Here is a 12,824-nt window from a genome sequence, read left to right on the forward strand (position 1 = left end):
GCCCTCGGCTGCGAGGAGGGCCCTGGGACCCCCCCCCCCCTCCGGTGAGAAAACTTCCCGCGCCCCGGGCCGCCTGCCACGGCTGCGCCCTCCGACGGAGCCCCTCTGGGCGCGGGCGCCCTGCGCATCCAGGGCGGACGCTTGGCCGCTCGGGCCCGGGGCGCGCGCCCCCCGCAGGGGCAGGGTTCCCAGGATCAGTCCGGGCCTGTCAGTTCGTTCCTTTCGTTTGCACTGGGGCGCCTGCCTGCGGGGCGTCTTGCTGATTAGAGGGGGACAGCTGTTGCGTTTTTCTTCCTGTTCCATGCTTTCCGCATAATTAATTGAGGAAGACAAAAGGTGGCCTCATTGGAAACTTGTTCTGAGGCTTTGTGGTTACCGCAGCGGTGTAGAGGACTTGAGGAATCCCAGCTATTACTTAGGATTTAAAATCGTGACACAAGGAAACATTTAATGGTGTCCGGAAAGCAAAGGGGACGCGCGGGGTGGGGGACTGTCCATGCTACTCCAGGGAAAAAGCACACTTCCATATAGATAAATCCTCATGAAAGCCCCAAAGGTAAGGGGTAGTGTTTCCAGTTTGCACACGGAAAAAAAAAAAAAAAAAAAAAAAAAAAAAGCAACTTAGGTTGAGGTATAAGAGAAGTTCTCCAACCCAATCCTCCAGTCAATAGTGGGGTGTAGGGGCCTGAGAACTCGGACTGTGAGGCCAGTGGCCCTCAGCTACATCAGGTGGGGTGCATTACCAAGAATGCAGGCAGGAAAGTGGTCTGGACCTGCCAAGGGTAGGGTCCCGAATGGGAGAGGCTTCCACGAGCTGGGGTGCCCACGTCAAGGAATTAGGTTCTGGTCAGGAAGATCATCCGGTGTTTGCGGAAGATGAGACGATATCAACAGGTACAGGAGAAGGCAGGGTTGCCCCCGGTTTATTTCTCGCTGGGAGCAAAGAAATAAGACCCGTTTAAGAGGTCTTGAAACCCGACCGGGCTGGATTGCTCAACGTCCAAATAACAGGCATCCGAAAGCAGTGGGAGTGGTCACAGTCACCTTTGAGCTGGCTTGATAGAGGAGCATCCGGACAGACTTTTCAAAACAGACAGACTTGGATCCTGGCAACATTCCAGAACAGCTTTGTAAAGGAGAAAGCTCAAGACCTCCTAGGAAAGGATTTGCAAAGACCATTTATGCCAAACTAACTTCTTTCCCTTTTCTAGCAATTTACCCGGTTGCCGGTTGGGACACGCCATATCCATCGTTTTTCAAATGTGGGTTATGAACATAGTGAGTTGCACCAGCCTTTTTTTGAAAACATGACCTTAAATAGAAGGGAGGAGAACACACCAGAGTGCGTTATATATGCAAGGGAGAATATTGTTTTCTGAAATATGAGTCAGTGTATTCTGTGTTGTTTATCCTGCCCCCTCTGCAGAGGTGTGCATCCTTACCTCTGGCTGCCCCCACTGGTCCTTCTGGCTAACGCCACTCTGGTGGGAGTCACCTTTTACTGTGCAAATTATATCATCTGCATTCTAGAAAATGTAGCCTTCCTCCTCTTCCGTTCTCTAGACCTGATAATTTGCCAATCAGAATTCCTCTGAATCCTTTATTTTTGACCTCTTATTTATTTTTTGAAGCGTTTAATTCCAGTTAGCATACAGTGTTATCTTAGTTTTAGTACAATATAGTGATTGTACAATTCCATACATCACCCAGTGCTCATCACAACAGGTGCACTCCTTAATCCCCATCACCTGTTTCACCAATCCCTCCACCCATCCCCTCTGGTAACCCGCAATTTGTTCTCTATAGTTAATAGTTAACAGTCTGTTTCTTGGTTTGCCTCTCTTTATCCCTTTGCTCTTTTGTTTTGTTTCTTAAATTCCACATATAAGTAAAATCATATGGTATTTGTCTTTTCTCTGACAGACTTACTTCGCTTGGCATAATACTCTCTAGTTCATCCATATAGTCACAAATGGCAAGATTTCATTTTTCTTATGCTGAGTAATATTCCATTGTTTATAAACACTGCTGCTGCTTTATCCATTCATCAGTCGATGGACATTGGGCTCTTTCCATAATTTGGCTATTGTTGATAATGCCGCTATAAACATTGGGGTGCATGTATCCCTCTGAATTATTGTTTTTGTGTTCTTTGGGTAAATACCAAATAACGTAATGACTAAATTGTAGTAAATTTTAAAGCTAGATTTTAGCTTTCTTGGGAAGCTCCATACTGTTTGCCACAGTGGCTGCACCAGTTTGCATTCCCACCAACAGGGTGAGCAGGCTCCCCTTTCTCCACATCCTCACCAACACCTGTTTTGTTTCATGTGTTGTTGATTTTAGTCACACCTCTCAGGTGTGAGATATTTCATTGTATTGACTTGCAGTTGATAAGTGATGTTAAGCATCTATTCATGTGTCTGTTGACCATCTGGATGTCTTCTTTGGAAGAATGTCTATTCATGTCTTCTGCCCATTAAGTGTATTATTTGTTTTTTGAATATTGAGGTTTATAAGTTCTTTTTTTTTAATTTTTTACTTATTTATGATAGTCACAGAGAGAGAGAGAGAGAGGCAGAGACATAGGCAGAGGGAGAAGCAGGCTCCATGCACCGGGAGCCTGATGTGGGATTCAATCCCGGGTCTCCAGGATCGCGCCCTGGGCCAAAGGCAGGCGCCAAACCGCTGCGCCACCCAGGGATCCCGAGGTTTATAAGTTCTTCACGTATTTTGTTGACTAGCCCTTTATCTGATATGTCATTTGCAAATATCTTCTCCCATTCCACAGGTTTCCTTTTAGTTTTGTTGATGGTTTCCTTTGCTGTGCAGAAGCTTTTTATTTTGATGTAATCCCAATTGTATATTTTGTTTTCTTTGCTTCAAGAGACCTATCTAGAAAAGGTTGCTATAGCCAGTGTCAGAGAAATTATTGCCTATGATCTCTTCAAGGATTTTTATGGTTTCAGGTCTCACATTTAGGTCTGTAATCCATTTTGAGTTTATCTTTGTGTATGGTGTTAGAAAGTGGTCTAGTTTCATTCTTTTGCATGTTGCTGTCCAGTTTTCCCAGCACCAGTTATTGAAGAGACTGTTTTTTTTTACCCCATTGCATATTCTTGCCTGCTTTGTTGGAGATTGACCATATAATTGTGGGTTCATTTCTGTGTTTTCTATTCTGCTCTATTGATGTATGTATCTGTTTTTGTGCCAGTACCATACTGTTTTGATTACTACAGCTTAGTAATATAACTTGAAGTCCAGAACTGTGATGCCTCCAGCTTTGCATTTCTTTTTCAATATTGAATTGGCATTCTGGGTCTTTAGTTAATAGTTTAACATTTGTTCTTCCAATCAATGACTATGGACAGTCTTTCCATTTCTTTGAATCATCTTCAGTCTCTTTCATCAGTGTTTTGTAGTTTTCAGAGTATAGATCTTTGGTTAGGTCTATTCCTAAACCAGACCATTCCTGGCTATTTTTGGTGCAATTGTAAATGCAACTGCTTTCTTAATTTCTCTTTCTGCTGCTTCATTCTTAGTGTATAGAAATGTAACAGATTTCTGTATATTAATTTTGTATCCTGTAACTTTACTGAATTCATTTATGAATTCTGGTAGTTTTTTGGTGGAGTCTTTCAGGTTTTCTATATAGAGTATCATGTCATCTGTGACTAGTGAAAATTTTACTTTGTCAATTAGGATGCCTCTTTATTTCTTTTAGTTGTCTGACTGCTGAGGCTGAGATTTCAAGTACTATATTGAATAAAAATGGTAAGAGTGGACCTCTTTGTCTTGTTCCTGACCTTAGGGGAAAAGCTCTCACTTTTTCCCTATTTAGGATCATATTAACTGTGGAGTTTTCATCTATGGCCTTTATTATGTTGAGGTATGTTCCCTCTAAACCTACTTTGTTGAGTTTTTATCATGAGTAGATGTTGTACTTGTCAAATGCTTTATCTGCATCGATTCAAATGATTATATGGTTCTTGTCTTTTATTAATGTGATGTATCCTGTTGATTTGCAAATATTGAACCATGCTTGCAACCCAGGAAAAAAAATCCCATGATTTATTTTTAAAAATGTTTTAAAAATAATTTATTCATGAGAGACACATAGAGGCAGAGACACAGGCAGAGGGAGAAGCAGGCTCCATGCAGAGAGCCCAACACGGGACTCAATCCTGAGACCCCAGGATCAAGCCCTGAGCTGAAGGCAGACGCCCAACCACTGAGCCACCCAGGCATCCCCCATGATTTTTTTTTTAATGTATTGTTGGATTTGATCTGCTAAAAGTATTTTATTGAGGATTTTTATGTCTGTTCACCAGAGGAATTGGCCTATAGTTCTCTTTTTTGTGTGTGGTATCTTTATCTGGTTTTGATATCAAGGTAATGCTGGCTTCATAGAATAAATTTGCAAATTTTCCTTCCATTTCTATTTTTTGGAATAGTTTGGGAATAATAAGTATTAGCTCTAACTCAAATGTTTGATAAAGTTCGCCTGTGAAGCCGTCTGACCCAAGACTTTTGTTGGGGTTTTTTTTTTGACTACTAATTCAATTTCTTTGCTGATTATCAGTCTTTTCAAATTTCTATTTCTTCCTGTTTCAGTTTTGTAGTTTGTATATTTCTTTTTTTTTTAATATTTTTTTTTCAATTTTTATTTATTTATGATAGTCACAGAGAGAGAGAGAGAGAGGCAGAGACACAGGCCGAGGGAGAAGCAGGCTCCATGCACCGGGAGCCCGACGTGGGATTCGATCCCTGGTCCCCAGGATCGCGCCCTGGGCCAAAGGCAGGCGCCAGACCGCTGCGCCACCCAGGGATCCCCTGTAGTTTGTATATTTCTACAAACTTGTCCATTTCTTCTAGGTTGTCTAATTTGTTGGCATATAGTTTTTCATAGTATTCTTTTATAATTGTATTTCTGTGGCATTGGTTGTGATTTCTCCTCTCTCATTTGTAATTTTATTTGAGTCTTTTTTTCTTGATAAGTCTGGCTAGGGGTTTATCAATTTTCTTGACTTTTTTTTTTTTTTTTTTCAAAGAACTAGCTTCTGGTTTCATTGATTTATTCTATTTTTTTTTCAGTTTCTATATCATTTATTTCTGCTCTAATCTTTATTGTTTACTTCCTTTTGTTGGCTTTAGGCTTCATTTGTTCTTTTTCTAGCTCCTATAGGTGTAAGAAGAGGTTTTTATTTGAGACTTTTCTTGCTTCTTCAGATAGGCCTGTATTGTGTACTTTCCTCCTAGGACCACTTTTTCTGCATCCCAAAGGTTTTGGACCATTGTGTTCTCATTTTCATTTGTTTCCATGTATTTTTTAAATTTCTTTTTTTAATTTCCTGGTTGACCCATTCATTATTTAGTAGCATGTAATTTAACCTCCATGTATTTGTGGTCTTTCCAGATTTTTTTTCCTGTGGTTGACTTTTAGTTTCATAGTGTTGTGGTCAGAAAAGGGGCATGGTATGACTTTGATCTTCTTGTATTTGTTGAGACTGGGTTTATAGCCTAATATGTGATCCCTTCCAGAGAATGTTTATTTTTGACCTAATAATGTTTTTAGTGTGACAGTGACTTGGCTCAATGCTTCCTAATGCACAGTCTCCTTTACTATTCACAGCTAGGTGGCTGTGGCTATTTACATTTTGCAAAGTGGGGTTCCCAAAGCTAGGGGCATACAAATAATTCATCACTGGTCCCTGCCCCCCATTATGGATCATCCAAAGTGTGTCCTGCCTTTGCAGAAGCATTTTACAAAGTCTCATACTATCCCTAAGGATAAAGTCGGGGAAGAGAGGATGTACAACAAGGCTCTGTCCCTGTCCCTGCACCTCTTTGATATTATTCACTGGGAGAAAGACATAGAGGGGACATATATCCGAGATGTGGCAACTCTAAATCTGGGAGGGTACTCTACGAGGCACATTTTATATCTGGACAAGAGATAATAATACAGAAGGTTGAGCTCACAGAAGGTTGAAGTTCTAGTCCTGTATTTAGGTTCATAGTCAATTTAAAAAGTAAAAGATGGATTGGCCTCCTGAGTAGCAATTCATGTGAAAAAAAAAAAATCCAGGGATTTCAATGCCCCACCCCCCCAAGCTCTGAATGGACCATCATGTGAAGTAGCAGCTCAATAGCAAACTTAGGTTGCACTGACAAGGACAGACCATTGCTTATAGACATTCGTGTGAAGCTTATTACGTGCCAAGCATATTTATGAGTGTTTTGCAGCTTTATCTCAATCCCTGTAACAAGCCCATGAAGTAGGGAATATAATCACCATTCTCATTTAACAGATAAAGAAGTTGAAGCACAGAAGGATTAAGTAATTTGCCTAAGATTACATAGCCAATAAGTAGTAGAGCGGGATTAGAACCTGGGCCCATAATCACTATCATCTACCTGACTGAATCAAGGGAGCCCAGGGTCCTTCCACCATAGCATCCCCTTCTGGTGGCCCCTTAGTAGAGGACAGAAATTAACTTCGCAGCATCCAGAGGAAGATAACTGAAGACTAGGCCATAAGAGGAACAGTGAGTGTTTAACCTGCCGGAGAAGAGCTCTGGCCAGTTATAAGGCCAGTCCTCAGATATCTGAGGAAGAGGAAAGAGGTTTGTCCGATCAAGCCAATGCTGGGTGATCTTGTGTCAGGAGTGGGGGAGGATTCTTCACCAGTGAGGTAGTATTGACTTTTATGTCTCTGAATGCCCCTTTCAATGGTTGAATTCCTCAACTTAACTAGATATGTAGGAGTAAAATACACTTTAAAAATAATTGGGAATTAATAATCTATCCTAAACATTTACGTGTGTGTATATATAAAGTACTGAATTCAAGTTTTGACTGAGCCACACATTCAGATTATGTGAAAATCAAAAGGAAAGTGCTAGCTCCCCCCCTCCCCCCCAAGTAGAAACTTTAATGTAGATATTTGAGAACTTTTTGTTAGGGCAAGAGATGCCAGAGGATTTCCAGGTGGGACCATGTGGGAGAGGACTGGCCTGGGGCCACTGTAAATTCAGCCCAAGAGTGGGACACCCTAGCAGCTAGATTTTCCAGAAATTCAGAGGCTAAGGTAAGAGTGAGCAGTCAGTCAGCTGAAGGAAAATGAATATCACTAAAGCACCCATAAACAGTGTGTGCAAAGACAGTTAATACAATCCTGTACTACTTTGATCTTGGTGGGGTGAGAAACTGGCTGACAGTTGGACATCAGGTAGAAAAAAAGAAAAGAGGTCAACTTTCCCTCAATCCCTGCAGGAGACCAACATGCAGCAGGACCTAGCTGGCGTAGGGCAGGACATTTAATGTTATAACCAAGTTGGAGTTTATTTTGTTTCCAGACTGCACATTTGAATTCTTTTGGGACTTTTAAGTGGTTGCTTGAGCAGAAAAGTCATAGGATCTACTCAAGTGTTCATCTGAGAACAGGGAGGGTAAATCCATTGAATCCATATTAAAAGGGCAATGGAATAGAATAATAAATTTGACATTTGATCAGGTCCCATAGTTGTGCCAGCTCAGAATATGGATTATATATGCTTGGTTTGAACTAGTGAAGAGTAATAATCTGTTTGCTTGATGTTACATGTATTTTAGACGTGGAGGCAGAAACACTTAGAAAAGGAAATATTTACTTGCCTACAGCTCAAGGGAGTCAGGCTCAGAAGACTGGCTCATCAAATAAAAACACAATAAATACTTAAGAGAAAATACTCCATAAGATTATCAGAGTTCTCAAGTGTACATTAATTAGTCTATTGTTCATGGTTGAAAGCAACTTTTGCGCATGATTACCATATTCCCCAAAGTCATGACTTATCTTTAGATATTCTGTAGCAAATAAAAAGGAAGAATATTGTTTTTCTGTAGGGAGTCCAGGTTTATGGGACATGTTCTGGGTTTTATTTTGGAGACCAACTTTCAGGCAGGATGATCATGTTATTTTTGGCTTATCTCAGGGTGCAAAGTGATTTTTCTTTCTGACCGGAGAATAAGAAATGCTTAGTCCAAGATGTGGTTTATGTATATAATGGAATATTACTCAGCCATTAGAAACGACAAATACCCACCATTTACTTCGAGGTGGATGGAACTGGAGGGTATTATGCTGAGTGAAATAAGTCAATCGGGGATCCCTGGGTGGCACAGCGGTTTGGTGCCTGCCTTTGGCCCAGGGCGCGATCCTGGAGACCCGGGATCGAATCCCACGTCAGGCTCCCGGTACATGGAGCCTGCTTCTCCCTCTGCCTGTGTCTCTGCCTCTCTCTCTCTCTCTCTCTCTGTGACTATCATAAATAAATAAATTAAAAAAAAAGAAATAAATCAATCGGAGGACAGAAATTATATGGTCTCATTCATTTGGGGAATATAAAAAATAGTGAAAGGGAATAAAGGGGAAAGGAGAAAAAATAAGTGGGAAATATCAGAAAGGGAGAGAGAACATGAAAGACTCCTAATTCTGGGAAACGAACTAGGGGTGGTGGAAGGGGAGGTGGGCTGGGGGTGGGGGTTGACTGGTGGCGGGCACTGAGGTGGGCACTTAACGGGATGAGCACTGGGTGTTATTCTGTATGTTGACGAATTGAACACCAATAAAAAATGAATTTATTAAAAAAAAGAAATGCTTAGTCCTATTAGAAAGAGGAGAAAGTCTACATTTTTTACTTCTCCTTCCTTGCTAACATGATTCTTTTATCCATTATGGTGTTGCTGAGATGTGAAGTAAAAAAGCAGAAGTTGAGCGTCTTTTTATGGGATGCTAAAATTATGGCTATTAAAGTCTGGGTAGAATTGTTGTTTGTGTCTCTGTTACCAAGATCTATGGGATTTTCACTTGACTAGAGAACATTAATAAATTGTATAACCCTTCAAGTGCAAATAATTTATAAGCTTCAAATAATTATCCTCCCCAAAGGTGCCTTCATTTTCCTCATGTCCTTGATAACAGCAAAAACAACAATTAAAGGCAAAGGCGGGGCAGCCTGAGGGAGCTGGTTCCTACAGGTCAGCTCTACAGTTGCCTAGTTGATCAAGAAAGACTTCTTTCTTCAAGATAAGTGAGGATATGTGGGTGTATTCAGCACCTGTCTTTCTATAAACCTTTGTGCAGATTTTCCCCCAAAATATCATTCTCTTGTAAAGAAAAAAAAAAAAAAAAGGAAAGAAACAGATGAAGACCTAAAGATCTGGAAACTGTATCCTGTAAACTGACATATATTCCTACCAGGGCTCCACTAAGATCTCCATTAAATTACTTCAACAGGAGAGGATGATTAACCCACATTTCTGGGATGCTGAAGCAGAGGCCAGGGCAACCAGAACCAAGTATGTGTTCATCTTGAACATTCATTCATTTGATATTTGCAGTTTACTCTATAACATATCTGTACATATTTAATATAAAAAATCATCTTTCAAGGCTTCTCTTAAAAGTGATGATCCAGGAGGATGATCCAGGTATGTTCTAAGACAGGGGGCTGACATCCCCAGTACCTAGGAAGGCAGAGCAGGGAACTGACTTTCTGACCCTTGCTGTGCTGGCTTGGTCCGGCTCTCTTCTGACCAGCCCCTCCCTGCAGATGAGGAGCCTGGAGCCTGCCTGGCCTTGCTCTCCCAGACTATGGTTGGCATACAATCTGGGGTTGTACTAGGTTGGCAGTGGGTGTGGTAGCTGGAGAAACTAGAAGAGACCCACATCCTAGTTTAAGAATCCCAGATCGAGAAGGATAAGATGATCATTAGAAAATGTAGCCTTCCTGTGGCTCTGTCTGGAGCTCTGCTTTAGTTTACATTTCTGTTTCTGTGGAATGGGGATTGAAACACCTGGTCCTTCTTTTGGCTTGTTTTGTCAAAAGAATGATTCAGCTCAGGGCTGTAAAGAACGGTGAGTGCTGTTTGGAGGCAGATAGCATGAGCAATAAATACAACACAGGCTTGTTTGCTAGATCATCCTCAAAGTGATTTAAGATATGGCCAGTCTCGTTCTCCTTAGCCCTATTATGCCAAGTGTTTCAACAACTCCAGTAATTAAAATGGAAAGGGTGGTTGTTTCCCTAGTACTGTTAAAATGGTAATTCACCTGGCTGTGATGTTTTATAATAGCAGCCCTATAAATTGGCAAGAGAATTCAGCGACAGGCGAAGTCTGATCCTGAGGGAGTCTGATTTATACTCTCATTATCTGAGAGATTCTGGTAATCCATGGGATGGGATTTGAAGGAAGGGAGACAGTCCTCTCGGGCTTGGGCAGGGCTCTCTGGGTGAAATGGTGACTGAGCCCTACTCTCAAAGGATGGCAGGAATCCCAAGTGGGGGTAGATGACAGTCCACGCTGGCAAGTGGAATAGAGTAGGCAAGGGCTCAGAGGGACTGTCTTTGAGCTCTCCCCCACCTGGCTCCTGTGCTATAATGAGTCTCCCTTTTGTGATGAACCTGTTCACCTGTTGCCTACTTGTGTCATCGGGTTTTTGTGTCACACCTTAATCTCCCCGTGTGCATATTTGAAGGGCTGACATTTAACAGGAGAGTTCGGTTTCAAATACAAGCCCAAATTCTTTGAGGGCACAGGCCTTGACTTTTCAACGTCCACTAAATCTTTCATGGTTGAGCTCATAGTGTTTAAAATATCCTCAGTGGGCTGAATTGACCCAAACTAGTTTTAGCATGTGCAAAACTAGTGAGTGCTCTTTCTTCCTGAAGGAACGTCAGAAATGTATTTGTTGAAGATGGCATATAGTGGGGCAGATTAATGACATTTTGAAAATGGTTTTCTTTCCAGAAATATATTTATTTTTTAGGTACAGTAAAAGTGGTTGGTATAAAGCAAGTCATTTTTAATGGGCTTTCTAGGACAGTTTTTATCTAATTAATCAAAGCTGTATTAGTTTACTATGGCTGTCATAACGAAATACCAAAGACTGAGTTGCTTACACATCAGAAATTTATTTTCATACGGTTCTGGAGATTATAAGTCCAAGATCAAGGTGTCAAGGCTGGTTTCCCCTGTGAACTAAGGGAAAGATCTGTTCTGGGCTGTTTTCCTTGCTTTGTAAGTGGCCATCCATTGGCTCCTTCTTGTGGTTTTCCCTCTGTGCACAAGTGGCCTTGGTGTCTCCGTGTGTCCTTATCACTTCCTGTAAGAACATCAGTCAGATTGAATTAGGGCCTACCCTGACGCCTTCATTTTAACTTACTTTTGTAAAGACCCTGTCTTAAAATATAGCCACATTCTGAGGTATGGGAGGTAGGTATGGTAGGGCTACAGCATTTCAATTTTAGAGGGACACAGCTCAGCCTGTGACAGCACCATATCCATACTGCACTATGTATATACACACACAGGCACGCATACACAGTTTTTACAAATAGACACACATCGTTGACTTTGTGCCGCAAATGGGAAGCGACTGGGTATTAAGTTACAGAATCATTGATTCTGTAGAAAAGCAATCTTACATTGTCCCTTTCAGTCCTTTCCTTTGGTTTCAGAGAGAATGAATATGTAAGCCATTTTAGTCAGCTGTCATGTGAATGCAGGGGACAGAGGCGATGTAATGCGCACCCACGTAAGAGTATCTGCTTGCTATGAAGATGTGGATGTCAGACTGCTAACTTTCTTGCAGAGGACCACTGTTACTGCGAGGTTATCTCTTCCTCACTTAGAAGGTGCTTAAAATGACTTTTTGTTTATGGGACGCTAATTGTCTTAAAAAAATTTCCTTATTTGGCAAAAAAAAAAAAAAAAAAAAATGTTGGACAGTTCTGTTTTCCAAGGCCATGAATTTTAGCTGGTCTCCAAAAAACATTCCCCCAGGGCCTTGAGCTAGTTTTAGGAGATTATGTGCTTCCTCTTTGTGACTTTATTTTTTTAAGACTTACTTATATGAGAAAGGGAGAGAGCACGTGTGTGCAAGCTATGGGCAAAGACAGAGGCTGAGGGAGAGAATCCTCAAGCAGACACAGTGTCAGACACCGGGCTTGATCTCAGGATCCTGAGGTTAGGACCTGAGCCAAAATCAAGAGCCAGGGCAGCCTGGGTGGCTCAGCGGTTTAGCGCCACCTTCAGCCCAGGGCGTGATCCTGGAGACCTAGGATCGAGTCCCACATTGGGCTTCCTGCATGGAGCCTGCTTCTCTCTCTGCCTGTGTCTCTGCCTCTCTCTCTCTGTCTCTGTGTGTCTCTCATGAATACATAAATAAAATCTTTAAAAAAAAACAAAAAAAACCAAAATCAAGAGCCAGCTGCTTAACCCACTGAGCCACCTGGGTGTCCTGTCCTCTCTGTGACTTTAAAGGTAATCCACAAGAATGCTCTGGAAGCTTTGGAAGGATAATATGTAATGGACTTCTGCTGAAATGAGGTTGGCTAATGACAGGGACAGCAGAAGGTGAAGCTGGTCAGAAGGAGAGCTTGGGGAGCAGTCAGTGCATTTCCATGCCTGGCGGAGGTAAGGGGACCGCAGCTAGGCCAGCACCAGTATTCTCACAGCTGCCCAGGGCTCTCTCCGACACGGAGAAGGAGGATTCCTCCCAACCGAGACAGAATATTCCTTTTACCTGGAAAGGAATCACCACAGGGTCTCTTGAAAAGAGCAAAGCCAAATACAACTTGAAGGTTGGCCATAGAAGAAGGACGCACACGGGGGAGGAGTGCCTGGAAGTCCCCAAGCGGGATATTTTGCTTTGGAGAGCTCTCAATTACATTTCCCTCAGGTACACTGGGTGGAAAGTGCTGATTTTTATTATTTTCTTATGAGAAAAAATTTTAGAACTTTAAAAACTGTTGGTAAAATGTATATAATATAAAATT

At 41.8% G+C, this 12,824-nt stretch overlaps 1 protein-coding gene across 4 annotated transcripts in view; it reads left to right on the top strand.

Annotated features, from left to right (window-relative positions):
- The window catches only part of MRAP2 (melanocortin 2 receptor accessory protein 2), a 49,250-nt gene that overhangs the window by 1,058 nt on the left and 35,368 nt on the right, over positions 1 to 12,824 (top strand). Inside the window, exons 1-2 of one of the 4 annotated variants that reach the window (XM_038553350.1) lie at positions 1,264 to 1,278; positions 9,281 to 9,342. The exons of 2 other annotated variants lie outside the window; for them this stretch is intronic. In XM_038553350.1, the coding sequence (XP_038409278.1) occupies positions 1,270 to 1,278; positions 9,281 to 9,342 (71 nt within the window). In that variant the 5' untranslated portion in view covers positions 1,264 to 1,269. Of the gene's footprint in view, positions 1 to 1,263; positions 1,279 to 9,280; positions 9,343 to 11,536; positions 11,682 to 12,824 lie in introns of those variants that run through there. One more of the 4 variants, XM_038553353.1, reaches the window with a different exon arrangement.

The sequence above is a fragment of the Canis lupus genome, chromosome 12, assembly GCF_011100685.1.
Source record: "Canis lupus familiaris isolate Mischka breed German Shepherd chromosome 12, alternate assembly UU_Cfam_GSD_1.0, whole genome shotgun sequence".
Lineage (NCBI taxonomy): Eukaryota > Metazoa > Chordata > Mammalia > Carnivora > Canidae > Canis > Canis lupus.